This window comes from Atheta coriaria, unplaced genomic scaffold (genome assembly GCF_025399875.1).
Source record: "Atheta coriaria isolate IRGN ID8LTWV9N9 unplaced genomic scaffold, Caltech_Dcor_3.1 hic_scaffold_5_pilon, whole genome shotgun sequence".
NCBI lineage: Eukaryota > Metazoa > Arthropoda > Insecta > Coleoptera > Staphylinidae > Dalotia > Dalotia coriaria.
Window position 1 is genome coordinate 5,624,527 of NW_027045447.1, and position 20,594 is coordinate 5,645,120.

General features: G+C 37.8%; 5 protein-coding genes and 2 long non-coding RNA genes across 12 annotated transcripts; 4 read left to right on the forward strand and 3 right to left on the reverse strand.

Moving 5' to 3' along the window:
• Nucleotides 1-1,785: 1,785 nt before the first annotated feature.
• LOC135792560 (uncharacterized) lies at nucleotides 1,786-3,356 on the reverse strand. The gene is made up of 2 exons (XR_010548384.1): nucleotides 3,216-3,356; nucleotides 1,786-3,057 (listed from the first exon to the last, which is right to left on the reverse strand). It is a non-coding gene; the product is annotated as an uncharacterized lncRNA (long non-coding RNA).
• On the forward strand, nucleotides 2,628-6,828 carry LOC135792556 (zinc finger protein sdz-12). The gene is made up of 3 exons (XM_065303217.1): nucleotides 2,628-2,963; nucleotides 3,743-4,950; nucleotides 5,021-6,828. Exons 2-3 carry the CDS (start codon nucleotides 3,789-3,791, stop codon nucleotides 5,461-5,463), a joined length of 1,605 nt encoding a protein of 534 aa, XP_065159289.1. The 5' UTR covers nucleotides 2,628-2,963; nucleotides 3,743-3,788; the 3' UTR covers nucleotides 5,464-6,828.
• Nucleotides 6,829-6,857: 29 nt separating this feature from the next.
• Nucleotides 6,858-8,909, reverse strand: Nup50 (nuclear pore complex protein Nup50). Its single transcript, XM_065303224.1, has 2 exons — nucleotides 8,532-8,909; nucleotides 6,858-8,376 (listed from the first exon to the last, which is right to left on the reverse strand). Exons 1-2 carry the CDS (start codon nucleotides 8,688-8,690, stop codon nucleotides 7,039-7,041), a joined length of 1,497 nt encoding a protein of 498 aa, XP_065159296.1. The 5' UTR covers nucleotides 8,691-8,909; the 3' UTR covers nucleotides 6,858-7,038.
• A 417-nt stretch (nucleotides 8,910-9,326) lies between these two features.
• On the reverse strand, nucleotides 9,327-11,971 carry LOC135792554 (protein lin-9 homolog). Of its 2 annotated transcripts, none has more exons than XM_065303215.1 (2): nucleotides 11,822-11,971; nucleotides 9,327-11,319 (listed from the first exon to the last, which is right to left on the reverse strand). In XM_065303215.1, the coding sequence occupies exons 1-2, from the start codon at nucleotides 11,832-11,834 to the stop codon at nucleotides 9,635-9,637; spliced, it is 1,698 nt and encodes a 565-aa protein (XP_065159287.1). In that variant the 5' UTR covers nucleotides 11,835-11,971; the 3' UTR covers nucleotides 9,327-9,634. The 2 variants fall into 2 exon arrangements, with proteins under 2 accessions (XP_065159287.1, XP_065159288.1); XM_065303216.1 differs by lacking the exon at nucleotides 11,822-11,971 and adding an exon at nucleotides 11,523-11,663.
• Nucleotides 11,728-14,242, forward strand: LOC135792557 (uncharacterized). Of its 5 annotated transcripts, none has more exons than XM_065303223.1 (5): nucleotides 11,728-11,809; nucleotides 12,494-12,626; nucleotides 12,684-12,919; nucleotides 12,974-13,753; nucleotides 13,817-14,242. In XM_065303223.1, the coding sequence occupies exons 2-5, from the start codon at nucleotides 12,508-12,510 to the stop codon at nucleotides 14,149-14,151; spliced, it is 1,470 nt and encodes a 489-aa protein (XP_065159295.1). In that variant the 5' UTR covers nucleotides 11,728-11,809; nucleotides 12,494-12,507; the 3' UTR covers nucleotides 14,152-14,242. The 5 variants fall into 5 exon arrangements, with proteins under 5 accessions (XP_065159295.1, XP_065159293.1, XP_065159292.1 ...); XM_065303221.1 differs by lacking the exon at nucleotides 11,728-11,809 and adding an exon at nucleotides 11,973-12,095 and having other exon boundaries at nucleotides 12,465-12,626; XM_065303220.1 differs by lacking the exon at nucleotides 11,728-11,809 and adding an exon at nucleotides 12,175-12,309 and having other exon boundaries at nucleotides 12,465-12,626.
• Nucleotides 14,243-14,555: 313 nt separating this feature from the next.
• On the forward strand, nucleotides 14,556-15,183 carry LOC135792564 (uncharacterized). Its single transcript, XR_010548387.1, has 2 exons — nucleotides 14,556-14,805; nucleotides 14,886-15,183. It is a non-coding gene; the product is annotated as an uncharacterized lncRNA (long non-coding RNA).
• A 756-nt stretch (nucleotides 15,184-15,939) lies between these two features.
• rtv (QVR superfamily protein rtv) lies at nucleotides 15,940-17,083 on the forward strand. Its single transcript, XM_065303227.1, has 3 exons — nucleotides 15,940-16,299; nucleotides 16,357-16,533; nucleotides 16,685-17,083. The coding sequence occupies exons 1-3, from the start codon at nucleotides 16,245-16,247 to the stop codon at nucleotides 16,888-16,890; spliced, it is 438 nt and encodes a 145-aa protein (XP_065159299.1). The 5' UTR covers nucleotides 15,940-16,244; the 3' UTR covers nucleotides 16,891-17,083.
• The last annotated feature ends 3,511 nt before the right edge of the window (nucleotides 17,084-20,594 follow it).

Genomic DNA, 20,594 nt, shown 5'->3' on the forward strand with positions numbered 1-20,594 from the left:
AATCGAGAGTAATTAGTTTAAAATTAACTTCTATCGAAGTAATTCAGTGGAAATGACACCGGAAGGATGTCATTTTTTTACTCGCACACTTATATTACTTCTATTTCTTTGAATAGAATCATTAGTTTGTCACAGAGAGTTTTTTTTGTTTTTCTTCTTCTTCTGTATTTAATTGCTGGTATTAAATCAAGACAAACATTGTACATGTATCGCATGTATTCGGATACACTTAATTCTATCTTTTTTCATTCGTAGTGATGCGTATGTTTCGAGTTAGTCGGAAAAGCGTAACGGGAACGTGAACGGAAGCACTTGTCGTTAACTTTAAACACCTGGCGACTTCTTTCTCCCTCTAGCTCTCCGCACAACACTCTATCATTTCAAAAATGTATGGTAACAAAGCGAAATTTGAGAAGTTCTCAACTGATTTACTTCCTTGCTTTCTTTCGGAGTTCATTAGACGCATACCGAAACGAATTCCATGTTTTCGACGCCCCCCAAAATGCGCTACTGAACTGTGAGAGGTGATTTTGATCTATTTCGTAGTCGAAATTTTGAAATACCTCCTCACGACATTCTAAACAAGATAAATCTACCATCGCTGAAATATTCCCACGATGTTTTCGTTGCTTCTACTTCCTGTTTCCTTCTAACCTCTACTTCCGGTATATTTTCTTGCAGTGACAACCGGAAATTAATTTTTGCACAACTGAAGCTAATCAATTTTGTTTCAGGCGGAGACTGTGCATACTGGGTTGCAACAAGTTTTGATTCGATTTGCGTCTTGACTGGAATCACTATTAAAGTTGGGTGGAATTGGTGGAGTCGAGTCGCGTTAAATTTTAACGAGCATTTTACAACTTTAGGCGCGCTAATTTTAGTCACAGCACTCTATTAAATCCGTGAACCCGAGCTCACGCTGCAACGCGAGCTTTTTTATGCGTCGTTACGTCGCTTGATCGCCTTCTAGGCGTCGGAAAAACTTTCAAAACTTTACGAGGGTTTATTTCTTTGGTAATGGACATGCGAGCGACATCTGGTGGCGAATTTTTAAACCAGTAATTTAAACACACGTAGTTTTCGGTTGAAGAAGTTGCATACACGCAAAATTACAAAAACTTCTTTGAAAAAACTTTTAAAACTCGTGTTAAACATGTTCTTTCTTTGATTTATACATGTTATTGTATGTTAATGTTTAATTTGCTACTAATAACACTAAATTGAACTAAAGAAATCAAATTTAAGGTAATTTCGATGTAATTTACGCGTTGTGTACGCGATTGCAACACGAACAAATTTTTGTGTTCAATTTGTAAAATCGTACGTGGAATTGATGCGTGCAGCAACTTGGTAAATCCTTTTATGACCGCATTACGGCACATTTTGACCTGAATTACAATAGGTTGGCACCGTTGCAGCCACAGCCGGAGCTGTTGGAAATTGTAATTGGAGTGGGATGACGACGACCTGCACACACAAAAGTGTGCCATTTGCGACCGACCGCACGAACCGAAGCCAAAAGCACTTCTTTTTCTCTGCATACACGCGCCGCGCAAGAAGTCAAACCCATTAGCAGGCTGCGCCTGACGCTCGGATGGCTAACCTGAATGCCAGCCGGATCGCCATCGTCGACTCCACGAGAAGAGAAACGAAAGGCAAGGAAAGGAGGAGAGGATGGACGCGCATCCAACGCGGCGAGACGCGAAATGTTCAAGCGTCCCACTTTTGGCTTCCAGGTAGATTGAGGACACCGACGGATGGCGCAAACGAAAGATACAAACACCGTCGAGAATCGAGAACGGCCAACAATCAGTTATTTATTACAGCGCTAAACCAATTTCCATCAGGGATTTTACTACGTTTAAGTACACTTAAATAGTAACTATTTCTGAGTAATTTACTACGGGATTTTAAGCTGGAAAAACCAAAAATCACAAAAGATGTGAAATTACCTAACTCCCATGTATACTTTGTTACATTTCATATAATTGTCATCCAAACACGCAATGATTTTGTGGAATTACTCAGCGAGCTGCGATCGGATGCGTTTTTGGTTTTGATTTCGAAAAATTCGGCCGTGCCACTTCTGTCGAGAGTACATTGCGTTGCGTTCGCTGCGCGGAGAGGAGAAATTAACCGCAATAACAGTTCATTTGGCTCGAGAAACCGCTACGTATCCCTATCCTGTCGAAATCGACCGACAAACGGCGCGACCTTATTACACGCCAGCGCATGAACACACTCGACAAGTAGCACATGTGGCAGAGTAGCACATGGACATCCGTGATCGAGAAATTCGAAAAAATACTCGTAATAATGCCGAAAGATAACCTTTGGCCGATATTCTCTGCTCGAAGAAAATCGAATTCAAATTATTCTGCTATGCATAGGTCGTGGTTGATTGCGAATTGAATTGCATACGTTTTTGAGGTCGTCGGTCGTCATCGATCAATCAACTTATGAAAACTTTTAGTTTCATTCATGTCATAATTTGCATTCGCAAATTCAAGCATATATTTATTGTATGTAGTTGGAGAAACCTTGAAAATGTAAAATTCTATGAATTATGTTTAGGGTGGCTGTAAAATGGAAATTATTGCCAATTGTATGTGTTGTAAATGGTTACCTCTACCTGGAATTGATTTGGGTGCTGAGGGGTTGAATTTTTCGACGCTACTAATGATCCCTAGCGAGTCTATGCAAAGGGAAGACGGTTCGACAGGCCAGGTAGTAGAGCGGTGCGCAGGTAGGCGAGCGCGGCGCGCACTCGCACCCACCTCGCCTCCGCGCGTTGTTCCCACTTGGGCCCACAGGTCAAACCTGGAATGGCCGAAAAGCGGTCAAGCGATGCACAGGTGTTTTTACGAAGCGCGCCGCTTTCCAGTGTCGTCGCGCCAGCCGTGCCCGACGTGCCCGTTGATCCGCCAGCGGTCGCGCCGCATCGTATCGCCAAATTACCACACGTAAGTATGTATAACCTGCATATACCTGCACCATCCGATCCAGTGGATTTATAATTCAGTGCGTAATTCGAACTGCGTCGTTGTGCGAAATCACCTGCAATGCGTGAATGATGTCAAGTTTTTTGATGCATTTTTGGGAAGAAGAGTTGTGAGTGTTTTGTGTTAGCGCGGAGGCAGCGAAGCGAAGAGGAGCCCAGCTCTCTCCGGTTGGTGTTCGCAGCGAAAAACGTAAAAGTAACGTTACTTTTTTACCTGTGTTACCTGTCATCCGGACGCTGGCACGGCGCGTACCTGTCGGCGGGCGTTCCGTTGCTCGCGCGCTCGTGGATTTCCTTCCACCGCAGCCAGCTGCGATCCGATTCGCGTAACATTTCGGAATTTCTGATGTGCTCTCGTTCGCTGGCGGTTTTTGTGCCGCTGCTCCCGATTCGATCCACGATCTCCACGCAGTCCGCGGCCCATGCGCTACCGCCGAGTTGGGTTTGCACAACAACACAACAACATAACAACAAAGTGCACGACAGGCCGCGGACAAAAGTGCGCCGTTTTGATTCGCACGCATTCGCCTCCTCGTCGGATGTGTGTCGAAACATTCGCAACTGTTCGCAACAATAACACACAACAAACGCGCGCGATGTGATGTAACTAACTAACCAACCAGCCGCAGTAACCACGGTGTACAAATAGGTCACATTTTCCGATTTCATCTATACACGCGGCGCGTTTTATCCAAATCAAAAGTGTGTCACGCTGGAAATCTAACCGAGAACCGATTGCAGATGAACCCAGTGCCCGCCGCAGTGCCTTCCTCCAACAGCAGGTGACATGGCAGACACAGGTGTCCTCGAGACCGAGCCGGATTCAGGCACCAACAACAACAACAATGAAACCACCCCGACGTCCATGCAGACCGACGACGATGCCGAGCAGAACGAAAAAGTCACCAGCAATCAAAACTACGACTCCGGCGATGGCGGTCATCGCTGTGATTCGTGCGATTTCGAATCCGCAACCAAGGCGTCCCTCTCAGCACATATCAACCAGGTACATGGCAGCAAAGAAGCTGAGACTGTGGAGCCGGATAACAATAATCAACCGCCACCGGATCGACTGCATCGCAAGTTATTCGAGTGCGATGTGTGCAATATGAAGTTCTCAAACGGCGCCAACATGCGCCGCCATAAAATGCGACATACAGGTGTCAAGCCTTATGAGTGTCGTGTGTGTCAGAAGCGATTCTTCCGCAAGGATCATCTCGCCGAGCATTTCACCACGCACACGAAGACGCTGCCGTACCACTGCCCGATTTGCAACCGCGGCTTCCAGCGGCAAATCGCAATGCGCGCTCACTTCCAGAACGAGCACGTCGGCCAGCATGACTTGGTAAAATCCTGTCCACTCTGCAGTTATCGCGCTGGATCTATGAAAAGCTTGCGGGTGCATTTCTTCAACCGACATGGTATTGACTTAGATAATCCTGGACCTGCAGGGTCGTCGGCGTCTTTGTTAGCTGCGGCTGCCGCTGCGCAGCATGGATTTCCCTTGGATGGTGCACTGAGTTCGCTCACGGGGTTAAGTGTGAGCATGACGAGTACAAATTACAGCGACAGTGGAGACTCCACGGGCGCTAGATCAACGGATAATGCAACACCACCGATGCATTTTCTTACACCACATGTGGAGATTTCCATGGCGGACGCGCCTGCGCCGGTGTTCTCTCCAGCATTATCAGAGAATCAAAATTCTCAACCGGGGCAGAGTAGTGGTGAAGCCGAAGGGCGGTCACAGCGTGTTAATGGTGATTGTCCTGGATCACCCCAGTCAGGGGATTCAAACTCTAATGCACCTTCAAGCTCACTTAACAATAACCGAATGGAGCATGAAACCAGTATCACACCTTCAATCTCATTAATACCTATTAAACAAGAACCAGGGGAGGAGTTTGACAAGCGAAACGGGCCTGCCAACCTTTCAACATCACCCACTGGTAAGTTTACATCATAAAACTAACCCTAAAATAGTTTAAAACTTTGGTTATATTAATTTTATTGTTTTAGCTTCTACACAAGTGCAATCAGCGACATCTAGTAGTCTCACATCGTTGATAAAGGTTTCACCACTGAAATCTTTACTGCGTGATGATTTGAAACGAAAAATTGTCACACGGAGCAACACTAGAAATCGCTCGGCAGCTTCGCCTAGTGCAAATGCAAGCGGTGGTGAAGGAGCAGCAGATGCGGCAACCACGAACGGTGCTATTACATCAACAGGACCTGAACAACCATCGGATTCATCAGTGTGGCGTAATGTCGGCGGCAAGCGGCTGTGCTCCAGCTTGCAGTGCACTTACTGCGGCATCGCATTTCCTGATCAAACGCTCTATTTCTTGCACAAGGGCTGTCACTCCGACGCCAACCCGTGGAAGTGCAATATCTGCGGCGAGCAGTGCTGCAACGTCTACGAGTTCAACTCGCATCTTCTAAGCAAAAGTCACCAGTGACCACCGGGCGCACGATAGTACAATACTATTTAATTTTATTTATTGCTACAAACATAATGATTTGTTTGTGTTATTATCAAACTGACAATCGTTCTGTGAAGTCAGTACAAAACTATACGATTCAAACATTCCACATGTTCAATTATCTAATTAATTGTCGAAGAAAATGATCAAAACTTGCGAATTGATCTCTTAAAAAGACAAGATTTATACTAGGACTCATTTCGGTTGTTCAATGAGTGTTGCGATGCAATTATCTAGCAGCTAGTGATGGAAATACGTATGCCTTGAACGTGTTTCATGAATCTCAGACGGGTATTCATGGAGCATCCAAATGAATTTGTAAATAACACGAGAATATCTATGTTTATACTAAAATGGAAATGATCAAGACACCACACAACACACACAAACCACATATACACCTAGAGTGCCTATTAATGTGATCTAAAAATTGATGAAATCGACATTCCGTCCAAGTTTACAAAGATTTAAGAGAATTTACGATTTTACTATTGTTAGAAACCTAAAACTAAGAAGATGCTAAACTACTAACGATATGAATATTTAGCAAACATGCAAAATGCAACAGAGAGATATATCTAGACGTTAGTAGACACAAATATATAAAGATGAATATTTTATTAATTAGGTAAACTAATGAAATCTAAGCGAGCGCCTTAAAAATTGCTGAGATTGCTAGAAATCAATTGTTAACGTAGTGCGTAACGAATTTAATTAATAATTTATTTCTCGGCGATGCACACCGGCATCGCGCAAATGTTTTTAAACAACGCGGTGGCCGGCTGAATCGATGGCATTTATATTATACTCGCGACTTGTTAGACTTGTTAAGCCATTTGTTGCATTGTTTTCGTTCACATTCCACGACGCGTTGTTCGAATCGATTACTAGATGAATTTTCAGTTTTTATTTCGTCGTTGACGCGTGCAATATTTTTAACTGCACGTATTTTGATGCCTCAAGAAGCGACATTCCAGTTGTTTGTCGATATTGCATTGCATAGGAGAAACAAAACGATTATCGTGGGCGGTTGTTTTACTACAAATTAATTATTAAACAATTTCTATGTACGATTAGTAGCATTTATTTATTATTATTTATATTCTCACGCGGCGTTCGTATTGTTGTGTAAATTTTATTAATGATAATATTGTAAATTTCATTCGGAGCTGAGCGCTGAGAGAGATAATTTGTAACTTACCGGGTGATAGGGTTATTATAATTTCATTCTTCACTTTAATTCATCTTTTTTGAATAATTTACGTTTTAAGCAGGGACACACGCAGACGCAGTTCACAACCGTTTTCAGAATGGAAGATCAATAAAAACTGTTTCAAGAAATTCGTATTGTTCATTACTTAATCTGTGAATATTGTTACGAAAAAACTTTATTAATAATTACTTTGACAAAAAGATTAAAAACTAAAAACAATCATCTCCACAGTAGTTGGTTTTTAGTTAAGTTTATTCCTTTTTGTTTGTGTTTTGTTTGCCACAGTTTCAACAAACGTGTAAAACTGGTTGTCTATGTTACCTGCACACACAACCACTTCACTTCTTGTGTTTCTCCAATTCTTTCAACAACGCATCCGCTTCCTGTTCGTTCTTCACCCGCAGGAGCATCGGTACCGGCGGCGGCTTCTCATCCGGAAGCGGTATACACACCAACATAACATCTTTCTTGCCCATTCGCTGCGTTGGCACCGACTCGGACAAAATCAAATTACATAACAAATTACCCAAATTCGTATCAGCTCTAACAATAAGTTGCACCTTTTCAGAGTCGGGAATTTTCTTCAGATACAGATTACCGACCCCCCGATCACCAAAGTTGCCGTCTTTTTTGACGAAAACTTTACACCTGATTGTATAGATGTGTTCTTGTTCGACAACGGGCGTGAACTCGACTTTCGGCGGTTGGTCCTCGTCGTCTTCGTCCAGATTGATTGTTTCCGTTGGTTGGGCGGGTGTGGACGCAAACGCAGGCGGTTTATTCGCTGGTGTACCGAAGGCAAATGGCGCCGCTGGGGTGGACATTGGTTTCGATCCAAAATGTGAATTTGTCCCGCTTCCAAAAGCACCTGAAGTTATCGTTGATGTCTTGGACGCGTTCGCACTGCCAAATACAAACGTTGCTTTATCTTTATCCGCGTTTGTTTGACTCGTTACAGTCGATGATGGCGCACCAAACGGAAACTTATTATCGTTAGTTTTCTTGTTACCAAAGAGGGAAGTGTCACCGCCAAACATTGTTGGTTTATCCACTTTATCTTCGCTCTTTTTATTATCGGCTGACAAAGAAAATATTGACTTATTCGTGTTTGAAAACGCCGCAGATGTAGTCGTAGTAGTCGCAGTATTATTATCATTTGTTTTACTTGGGGATTTAAACGAAAAACCAACAAGTTCTTTCTTTGTTTCCGAGCACACACTGACGTGTTTCACTTCCAAGTCGGTCAAATACCGCTCGTAATCGGTAAAAATTGGCTTCAAATTGATGAATGGATTCTCCTTGACGTGTTTGTCAATCCAAGTAAGGACGCTTTCGTTGAGTCCTTTCAGTTTCGCGTAGTATTCAGTCCTGTCATCGCCGTGATCGTTTGTGTCTGCTTTCTTGTTATTTGAACCAGTTGAGAAACCAGCGAATGTGTTTGTTTTCTTTTCTCCTTTGGACTCGACGCCATTTGTGAGTGAAGATGAGAAAATGGACGTGTTTGATAAAGATGGTTTTGTTGCAGGTGGACTTGTTATAGTTGATGATGGTGGAGTCTTTACTGTGTTGGAATTGTTCAGAAAACTGAATGCAGCGTTTGGATTCGGTGGAGCAAACCCGGCGAAACCCGTAAAACCACCGAAAACTGGCTTTTTTGCTCCATCATCACCATTGCCCTGAAACAAATTTTGTTATAATTTTGACAGCATACAAACAAATCTAACCAAACTTATAAAAAATATAACCCAAGCTGTAGACATTATTTTTAAAATGATTTTCTCACAAAAACAGAATTAATTTCAAAGCAAACAATAAATTAGTTAAAACTTACTGTAGTCACTTCTGGATTCCGCCTTCTCGCGGTTTTAATAATTCGGCGCTTGAGTACATCATCAGACGCTTTCTGGAAAGTGCCCGCATCCTCGACATCATCATCGCGGTCCCAATTATCATGGTTTAAATCACTGCTCGCACTCCTTTTGCCAGCCATTTGCGTTTGAAATACCTTTTTAAGGCTTTTCACAACTGATCGCAGAGGTTATGTCCTCTACTCTAACACTTTATCTTTAAAAAACCCGCGGAAAACACGTATCCGCTCATTAAATTCACTAGCTACGCGGTTGGATTTATCTTGTATAACTTACGACACTTTGATATTGTTTGAAATCGCGTTGAGGTGAAAGTTTATTGCGAGAACGCAATATTTTTATTTCAGCCGGCGCGAATGTCAAAATGCAAACATGCTGTCAAAACGGGTATCGATTTAAAATTTATCGCAGAAATACATAAATAAATATTATTATCAACACATAATTATTACAAGTTAGTGTAGCTTGAATTACACATGATTAGTATCTTTTAATGAAATTAATACGCTGTAATACCACTTTGAATAGCATTTCATTAAATAACAATTTACAACCACAAATGACATTTATCGAACTGAAACAAAAAACAACGCCGCATTATGTTTCAATTTATTTATATTTCGTAATATAATCAAGTATAATGTGATAATTTCCTTCTTTAAATCATATTCCTGCATTTTATTCATTTCTACTCAAATTAATTGTTTTTTTTAAGTAAAACAGGAGATGTTTCAACACAAAAAAGTTATTTGCATAAATTATCATAGTAAACGCGTATATTTATTTATAATTTTCAATAATGCATCAATAATTATAATCTTAACATATTAAAATTCATTCATAATCGATGACTATGCACAAACGCGTACGAACGTTGCCTAACATTACATCTCCATCTGAACCACAAACACTTCAGCTTGTTAGTTTAAAAATAAGCCAACTTATCGAATCTGAAAAAGAGCATCATAAAACTAAAATATGTACAATTACAATAGCCCGCCTAGCGCGAGACATTTGTACTCCATAAAACGCATCTTATTTTCTAAAATTCTCCTCTCCAGATGCTTCATTTCATCTTTCCTTGAGGTTGCGTCAGTCCGAACTGAATGTGCTTCATGTGACACTCGACATTCATCTGGAAAATCGCCTGATTCTCAGGCGACAACTTCCGTTTGATGTTCTCCATCGTGCCTTCCAACACCTGTAACTCAAAAACATTCTGATCCGAGTCTGAGAGACACTTTACTTGCAACATCAGCGCTGTTAAGTCTGTAATCAGGTCGCGAACGCTATCGCTCTCAACTGGACTGGATTCATCTGATTGAACACTCCTGCTAACAATATCCGACGCTTCTTCTTTACATTTTTCCCGCAAATGACTGGGGGTTAACATCGCGACCACTCTCGAATCATGCGCGATATCCTGAAGGAACGTTTGCATCTCATCCAGATTAGCCTGCAGGTCTTTGTTCAACTTTTCGAGATCAATCAATATACCAGCGTATCTCCTCTCAAGATCTTCAGGGATTTCCATTTGATCAGAGAGTAAACGCTCAGCTTCTTGATTCATTGTTTTCAACAGATTAATTTTCAGACGTTTGGCGCCTAAAATTTTCCTTACCAACACCATTTTCTCCAGTAATTCAACTGGGTAACCTTGTTTTACTCCTGGCATAACCGGCCTATTCAACATGTAACTGGCCAATAATGGATCCCGATCTCTTCGTAGTTTGCCACTGTTTGAATATGTGAATTGAGCGTTGGATTTGTGATATCCTACATTACCGTTTCTCCTCGGCATGTTCATCAATGGCATGCTATCGGGCGCTTCGTTACTCAACACTTCAAAATCCGGCACTGAATGTGTGCCCAAACCGACCCGATCAAATGTGATTCGATAAGTGCTGTTTGAAGTGTCGACGCCATCAATGCTGCCAGTAAACAGACCATCTTGTGGTTTTCTTAGTCTTGCTGTTACTTTGGTGCCAATTGTCAGCTGCATTGGGATCTCAAGAGGTAAATCTTGAAATGTGGACAAATCAGTCACCTTTCTCTGTTGGAGAGCTCTGATTTTATTCCTTTTCTTCTCCAAGTCAAGTCTCTCCTGATTGAAGAATGCCTGAGAGCATCTTCTTGGCCTACCCATCATCCTTCTGATCTTTGTCCATTCAATTCTAGTTAAATCTCTTGTTATTAACTCAGGGAAGGATTCTTTGAGACAAATCATAAAATCGTTGTCTCCACTGAAGAGACACTTGTCAATGTTGCTGTAAAACCATTCAAAGCAAACCCATTTATGAGCTTTGGGCAATTTGAGCAAGTTTCTCAATCGGAGGCCGATCTTCTGACCGATTTTCCTATCTGGAGACTGTAGTGGGACTGGAGATAATTGTTTTTTCTTGGATTTTTCCATTCTTTCAGTGGTTCTACCCCTATAAGGAGACTGTGGAGTCTTTGGCGTTCTTTTAATAGGAGTCATTTTTTGTTTCTTTGCAGATGGCACCCTGTGATGTGGTGTGTTGACCAAACCATCATCATAAAACATTTTGTTCTTCTTTCGGATCCTGGCAGGCATACCTCTGGCATTTAAAACTTGTGTGGGTTGAGTTGGAGTTGTCTTAGGTGTGGTGGTGCCAACCCTCTGCAGGCCTAGCATAGCAGGCCCCAGCTCTACCTCATCAGGTTGATCCTCCTCCTCAGACATAGCTTCTTCTTTGATGGGCTCAGTTTTCATCTTGGGAGAGGTTTTATCTACAAATAGACAACAACATTAGATCAACTGGATTTAGACTCTATTCTAATACACTTGTTAGATGAAAACATTTGAGATCATTGAATTTACGACGCGATTTGCGTTAAATTGCATGACTAGGTTAAATGTATGTATACAAGGGTATTTGAATTTTCGGCGATCGAGCTCCATTTTCGTTTGAATTTGAAAACCCAGCACGTACCCGAATCGCAAGCTACGACGATTTATGTACGTCGAGGGACTTCCGCACGTACTCGAATCAATAAGTCGTCGTCCAGCCGACTCGCGGAGACTTCGATCGGAAGCAGAAGCGATGGATTTGAGCCAGATTGATGTAGTTAATTTCAAACAAACAACTGAATCGCGGATCAACTTTGGGCGGCCATGTTTGACATATCGGCTGTGCAGCGGGGAATTCTGGGAGCGAGTGTAATCGGCTTTCGCGCAAATTTACATTCGAAACCAGCTTCGGGCGAACGCCATAGGGACGTGAGTACTTACTTGCTCTCAACATGGTGGGCCAACGGCGGCGTACAGGCAGACGGTGCTTAATTGTTGTTAACAGCAGCAATGATAAGATTTTTTAAATCGAATTCGTATGCACGATGTGCGGTAAATATCGACGCGGCGCATGTCACATGTACACGCACAATTGTAACAGCGCCGTCTAGCGGCCATATTTGGAATACAATTTGCTTTTTACAAAATTATATGTTTAAACGTATTAATTTAATAATTTAATGGTATCATCTTATTAAGAATATAATATTATTTGGTAAATATGTTAGAATGATACTTTAATTGATTTAATATAACGTAAGACAAATGTATGCTTCGTGCGCGCCCTCTGTTGGGCGCGTGGCAGAAATACCACAAAAACATTGATTAACTTTGTAATTTAACTAACTTATCGTTATTATCACAAAAACCACTTGCAAAACATACAACTTATCTTTGTTAACAAATTATCATCAATAATTGGACAATAAGTATGTGCGTTTTAATCATTTAATAACAATAAGCAATAATAATTTCAAAGTTTGAAACAAAAGAAAAAATTTTGTTTATTGTCACATTTCTGAATTGAATACACATGAAAAACAATACACATGATTAATATTTGCTTATATTTATTAATTTTAAGTGTTCCTCAATATTTCTCCTCTGATATAGACGAAGAATCAGTGATGGAAGCGGAATTAAACTGCCGTGAGCGAAATCGGCTGGTTACCGACGCAAAAGACGATGCATACAACACAATTGAAGGTAGTTTAGGCGAAACCGTGAAAATGCAATGCCATTTTTGGTAAGTTAAATAAAAATTATTAATTTAATCACCATTAAAACACTACATTGCATTTAGCGATGAACCTGATGATGAACACGCAAAAAACTGGTTCAAAATGGATCCTCTCGATGACAAATTTCGATATCAAGTTGAACTGGACATGGAAACAAACACATCGTTAAATAGAATCCATCTTAATACGCAACATACCCTTACAATAAGGAATCTAACTCAGGACGATCGTGGAGAATATTTCTGCAAAGGTCTTGAAGATGACGAGTTGAACAATAAATTTAACTTTTTACTTGATGGTAAGTAGCCATTTTGAAAGTAATACCATACAGTTTTTGATTTTTATATTAAAGTGGTAATCCCTTCGGATTTATCCCCGGAAAAAGGAAATCTAACCCACTGGAAGAAATATCACGATGAGAATATCTCACCAATAAACAAAATGTTGAACCAATCTCAATCAAAAGAAGTCCTGTACTTGAAAAACGATTTAAAAGTCCACATTGAGCTGGAAACTTCATGGGGACGTCCAGGTCCTTGTGAAATCTGTGGGCGTCCAAAAGGTGATGGTCGCAAGTATACCGACGGTCATTGCAGAGCGAAAATAACACGTTTAGGCAATCCACAATTATCGAAAATAACAGCAGATGTTAAAATGCTAATGAGAGCAACGCATTTATCTTGTAGAAGTATTACGTTGCATAATCTTGTGCCTGGGATAGTCAATCAAACCTCATACATCCCTGATTATCTTTTGGTTGAAGTGTGTGATGGTACTTGTAATCCCGATGCGAAAGGAGTCCACAGAGGATGGCGCAGCACAAAGAAAGGGTTTAAATACAAAAAGACGTTTGTTCTAGCAGAGAATGCACATTTGACTTTGATTTGCCCCGAATCCACGTTGGAAAATGAAGTTGAATGGAAGATTAATAATAAGTTGATAAGACCTGGCGAGAGTAAGATGCCTATTAGTAGAAAAGTGGAAGCAAAAGTATTCGTTGATTCTTTGAATACTCTGTATCTTTATGGAGTGACTAAGGATGAGGAAGGGAATTATACTTGTTACGTGGATAAAGTGCGAATGCAACAGGTTAGAGTGTTTGTTGTAAGTAAATCAAAATTATTAACGCAAGGTAAGATGATAAATATAAAATATGAATCTCCATGGACGCCATTTTGTAAAACTACATTTTTAGCTTTTGTACGACATATGATGTATTTAGCTTTTGTATTGTCGCTAACCCTAAGTTGTTACTGTGCGGGTTTGGTGATAACATGGACAAGAAGGCGAAAATTTAAGACTTATCGCCAAGTACGTCATGAATTGAAAGCTACGAACAAGTTAATTGAAGATGATTTGAGTTCTCTGACGCTTTCTGAGGATGGATCATTTACTAGCAGTACAAATCAACCTACAGACACCACGCAAACTACACCTACGAGTATATCTCCTGTGTCACCACGAAAACATAAAAATAAGAGTAAAAGATCGAAATCAGATCAAACTACTGATATTGAATCATCAGTTTGAGAATAGACGAAGGAATGAATACAAAACTCCACAAAACTCCACTTGGGGTGTAGAATTATATTCTGTATCATTAAAAGCAATTTAGGATCTATATCGACAGTTTTAGAGTCCTTTTTTAATCTGCATATTTTCCTGGTCTTTTAAACTCACAACAAGTTAAAATTTAAGAAATACACGTTAAATATTAAGCAAACACATTCAGTTTATATTAAACTAGTTGACAAACTTCGTACCTTGAAATCAAGACTCTATGCTTTTTTGAAAACTTGGTATTTATTAAACTATCGCATAATGATACACAAAGTTGTATTTTTCTAGTGTGATAACCAATACTTGGATAAATATATTAAAAAAACTAAAATTTTCAGATAATTATTAAGCAATGCAAACATTTTTTAGTTATCTTATTTTAAAATTGTTAATGGGCTGATTGCGGTAACATTTTCCCGCATTTTAAATAAATTATAGCAAAAGTGCATTAGTTTAAAAGCCAGCAAATTATCAATTAGTTTACTAACTAAACTCGTACTTTCAAGATACACTCTGCACCTCCAAAGTTTGTAATGAATTTCAAAATTATCTTTTTTACTCTTGCAGTATTAGCTGCATGTTCTGAAATTGTGTCTGCTGCTAGAAAATTTACTGGATATTATGGTAAAACAAAATAAATACTTTAATGATGATGATTTATCAACGCAAACTTTTATTTATAAATATTTTTTTTCATCTTTTAGTAATTGGAACAAAAGACAATTGTCCGGAAAATTCGAAATGGAATGATAAGGTATTTCCATGTCAACCAGGGTGTGTCGGATTTTATATTTCGTGTGGACCTGATCCTGAATATCGTAGTGCGTGTCAATGCAAAGAGGGCTTATTCATCTCCCTGAATAGAACATCATGTGTACCAATTGATGAATGCCAATAACGCCCGGAGTAAGTTAACCCTTACACAGACTAAGACAACATATTGGGTGAAGTGATTATAATCAATTTTCAATCAGTAGAATAAACTATACAATACTTAAATAAGGTTATTTTACTTGGCAAAGGTACATTATCTTCTATAATATAAAAAGGATTCGCAAAATGTGTTGGTAAGCGTATAACTTAACAACGCCTAGACCAATTTGGCCAATTCTTTTTTTTTAATGTTCAATGAAGTCCAATTATGGTTTACTGCAAGAAACTATTTGAATAATTGGCGGGAAAACCCTATAGAGAGTTTTTTTTTTTTTCAAAACAAGATAAACGCAATAAATTCCTTTGCTTTCTTCGATTTATTTTTGATTGATTGTTTTATAACGTGTTTTGTGGATTCCACTAATATAATCTGATTTAATCTAATGAAATTAAATGTATCTAATAAAATTAAATCATGAATTACTATCAAATTTAATATTTGTAACATATTTTGTTGCTATTGGAAGTTAAATACAATAAAAACGTGTTGCTATTTAAGCAGTTTAAAGGGTTCGCTTAACGTTTGATTATGGTTTTTGAATAAATTAGAAAAATAACGAAAACAATGCAAAAATAAAATAAAAACAAAACAGTTTTCTGCTGATGCCCACAGGGCGAAACATGTAAAACTCGCAAACAAAACTGTAAAATCCAAGAAAATCACAAATTATATTAATAAATATATTTTATAAATTACTACCATGGATTACGTATTCAACTTAGAAAATAATAAAAACAAAACAGATAAGCGTTGAAGTATCCTTGGTAGGTGGTGAAATGGTTGCATACGTTAATAGACTTAAAATTATATTTAAGTTCTTTGCTTTCCCCTTCTTTGTTGGTGACTGCAGACTTGAACTGCTGACGAATTCTTGTAGAATGCAGCAGGAGGAACAGGCGAGGCTTGGTGCAGCAACTACACAGCTAGTAAACTTGTAGACGTCAAGAAATCGACTTTCACTCGGCTTAGTTCATCGCGGTAAACAATGTAATGGCTAACAACATATGCCATTGTACAGTGCATCACTAAATATCTTGCTAACTCTTCGCCAAAAGCCGAAAAAACACACAAAACTATAACACAACGCAAATTATTATTATCCAGACGTACCGACGTATAATTAAACAAAATGAGACTACTCATGGCTGTGATATTCGTAGTTTCTACATTTGGATTTACACAAGGTACAATTTTAACATTTTTACTTTAATATATTCATACTTATAGATATTTGCTTTTAGGAATACAAAGATGTTTCGTGTGTCGGTCCCGTGGAGAAATGGGAAGCTGTAAGGATCAGTTCACGTACAATGCGACGCAAATTGAGAGCAAAGACGTGAAAGGTGTCGAGATGAGTCCGTGCGCCTCTGGTTGGTGTGGTAAAATCGTTGAAACTGAAAGCAATGCACCTAAAGAAGGTAAAATATTGTTTTATAACAAAAGAAGGTCAATAATTATCAAACTTTAAAATTAGTAAGAGAATATTCATCATTCAAGCACGTACAATCAGTTTTTAGGTTAAAAGTGTATAACCTATCATTAACTCTATTAATATGATGTAATTTTTAGAATACGGTGTAGCAACACAAAGAATATGCCTCCAACGTGGTCCTTCTGATGGTGAAGATCGGTGTGCGTACACAAAATGGCAATACCGACCTGTTTTAATGTGCTTCTGCCGTGGGGACTTGTGTAATTCCGCCATTAACGCACATCCATCATGGGCGGCCATCTTGTTGTCTGTATCTCTTCTTCTTGCACGATTATATTATTAGAACCAACAAATAAAATAACTCAATATATATTTATAGTAAAAAATATAAATATTGTACCAATATATTACAAAATACGTTTGTAAATAGTAAATATTTACGTTTAAGTTAGGTTATGTTATAAAATATTTTAAATTGAGGTTAAAACGAATAGCGTTTGGCATGATCTCGATTAAATGGCGAGCGTATGCTTATACTTCCAAGACGATTTGGTCTTAGACCATTTGCTAGTCGTTTTTCTTGTAATTTTAGAAGTGCTTTCGCATGCGGAATGTCTTTGAAGAATAATTCATGACTATAGAGATAATCAGCGGCTTGTTTTGCGCGGTAACCAGTGAGTAGGTATGGGTCCGGAGGCAATTCTAAAAGAAAAAACTTGAAATCACATAAATTTAATCATTTTTTGAACATAACTCACCTAATTTATTGATAAAATCATGATCATGACCAGGTCCATGTTCAAGTTCATGATTTCCTGGATGTGAAAGATGCGTATCAAGTGTAATATCCAAAAAGTCCACTGGTTCATCAAAAATACTCGTGGGCCAAAGTTCATCACCGAAAGAATGCGGTAAATTGTTTTCGAAAAAGTTTACATTTGCAATTGGATAATGAACAGGATGATGGGAGCCTGGATGTGAATTTGGGCGTGGTATTGGATGAAACGGGCGGATTTTTTGTGGATGGTGGATGAAACTGACGCTTTGATAACTAATTCCAGCGTGTGATGTTTTTATCATTAGCGTTACCAATGAAATCATCCATAATAACACGAAATTCTAAACAAACAAGCAAACAAACAAAAAAGTGATTAATTTATAGATTAATACGGTTTTATGAACAATAAAAGAATGAAACGCGTGCAGTGTGTGCAATACGCGTGTGAACTATCATCATTCGTGAGTTTCTTGCGATATTGAATGAACAAATCGCTTTTACATCGGTGTGGGTGATTTATGTGCGTGATCGTTTTGTTCTGGTGCGAGAAAACTCGAAAATAATCATTAAATAAATATTAACTAACATCATAACTTTATAGAATTAGATTATATAGAGTTATGTGTACAATACCAACCAAAAATTGTGAGAATTAAGACATCAGATGAGTTTTGGTGAATTTTTGGTGAAGGGAGCCACTTAATCGATTATTTACGTACTGAATCATCATGTTACATTCACCAAAAGATCATGAATTATGACATCGGGCCAGTGTGTATTATACAAGACACATAACAAGATTTAGTAACTTTAAATTAATAATAAATATTATTTTTGGAGAAATTAAGTTATTAAACGAATTAAAAATTTGTTCTGCATAGATATTTAATGCGTGGGAAGAAAATAAATGTTGATGATTGCAATGGCCATGTATGCAACCAATATTTCAAATAGAGAAGAGCAAGACTCGAAAAAACTTAAAAAAATAAAAACTTTATTCTGAAACAACAAAAATGCATGAAACATTAATAACTTTAATAATTATATAGTTTTGAACTAAATTAACGGAATAAAACGCTGTTAATCAACGCTTTTTGCAATTTTTATGTGTGATGTTACGTATTTGTACATCTATGCAACCAAGATTACAAGAAGAGAACATTTCAGAAGGAATATATGACAAGTGAATTGATTTGCTATAAATTTTATTTTAAAACATTAAAAGTGTATAAAACATTAATATTTTATGATTTCCAACAAAATTAACAAAATTAAACTCAACTAATCAACGGTTTTTGCAGTGTTTTGTGTGACGTTGAATATTTGTTCATATATGCAAACAACATTTCAAGAAATAAAGAAAAATACACAAAAATACTTAAAATACCACAAAATTTACATAAAGTGTATTGCAAACACATTAATTTGCTATGAATTTAATTCTAAACCAGTAAAAATGCATATAAGGTTAATATTTTATGATTTAGAACTTAATTAACAAAATAAAACGCAGTTAATCAACTGTTTTTGCAATTTTAACTTTTTATTATCTTAATCAACCTTAATTTACTTTATAGGTTCTGTTGTTGTTGGTAAATAAACTCGTCCATTAAATTTGTTTTTATTTTCCGTTGTGCTTTTATTCCCGGCTTTGTTCGCGTTTAGATGCCTCTATTACTTCACTCGGCGTTCGGCGCGCAATTAATGCACGCGCTTGCATAACATATTGCATTTCTTGCGGTTGCAGTCGCTTGTTAGTTGTTAGCAACTAGAGAGATGCACTGGATGCACATTTCCCATAAGCTCCAATTGCCTCGCAGCACTATTGCGACTATTGCTGCGATTGCTACTATTGCTACTTTTCGTTCATGAGAGGATGAGAACTCACAGCCAACTTTGAGACTCGAGTTAAGATTCATAATATATTCGCTATTCGCTTGGCTTGTCCGAGCGCTAAAACTCTTCTGCTTGTAGTGAATGTAAATTATGTCTGCAGAGGCGAAGAGAAGAGTTGGAGATTCGCGCAGTGTACACACGTGGATTATATAATATTTTCAGATTATATATATTTTTGCGTTTGCATCAATGGAATAATTGTGCACATTACACTAGGCTTGCCGAGATTACTATAAATGGCAGCAGTTATTTTTTCATCAATCGTCGAACCAGGAAGTTAATGGTTAAACTTTAAATGCAACATTATTTAATCACTTTTATTTCCAGTTTTTGAGGTGCAAGTAACGCAGACATTTAATGTTAATGCAAATTTATACAATTAATTGCAATTATTTTAAGAATAAATTTTGTTTTGTAGGTTTTGGCACAAAATTAACGAAATAAAACGGAATAAAATTAGTTTTTGCAATAGTCGCAATTGGAATTAAATTATTCTTCATTTAATGAATAGTTAGAAGAGTAATTGAATTATAATCGTAATTAACAATTATTTACGACCGTAAATGTTAGTAATACTATCGAATAATGTTGGAAAATGTATATAATTTGTAATAAGTAAGATATTTTTGCAGAAATTGATAGTTAAATTATTAAAAACTTACAATTTTTAATTTCACGCTAAAAATTATACAAATGTTTCTTCTGACGACAATGTTAAGTAACACCCTCGGTAAATTTAGCAAAAATTCAATAAAACACAAAATTCCTGGATATGTGACGTCCTTGTTGAGTTGTTTTATAAATAATTTCATTGATTTTCATCTGTTTCGTGCAAAATTTGACTCTTTACTAATAATCACTGATTAGTTTCACAGTATTTCATGGTTCAAATATAAATTTAAATAAAATTAGTTTCATAAAAATTAAATAACAAAACAAATAATTATTTTAATTATGCCCCTAACACATGAAATTAAAAATGTAAAATACCCGAAACAATTAGGGTCATTTCTTCGTCTGCTTCACCTCGTCAGAAATGTTTTGCAAGACAATCATTATTATTACATCTCCAAACATAAGTGCGACTCCTCAAATGTTAACGACTTTAATTTTGTTGATTTCATGGTTTTACGAGTACTACGTGCAACAATTCTAATTTTACCTCCAAATAATTTCTCATCTGTTTTACTTATAAAAATATTTAAAAACCTAATTATAAATTAGATTTTCTTAATAAATTCAAGCAAACAGCAAACTTTTATTTATATTTATTTTATTACATTCGGCTTTTTGGTTTTCCCAACGCACGCGATAGAATAATTTCCGAGTTTCAATGTCTCAATTGTAACGTGGTGTGATTTTGTGTGTTCACG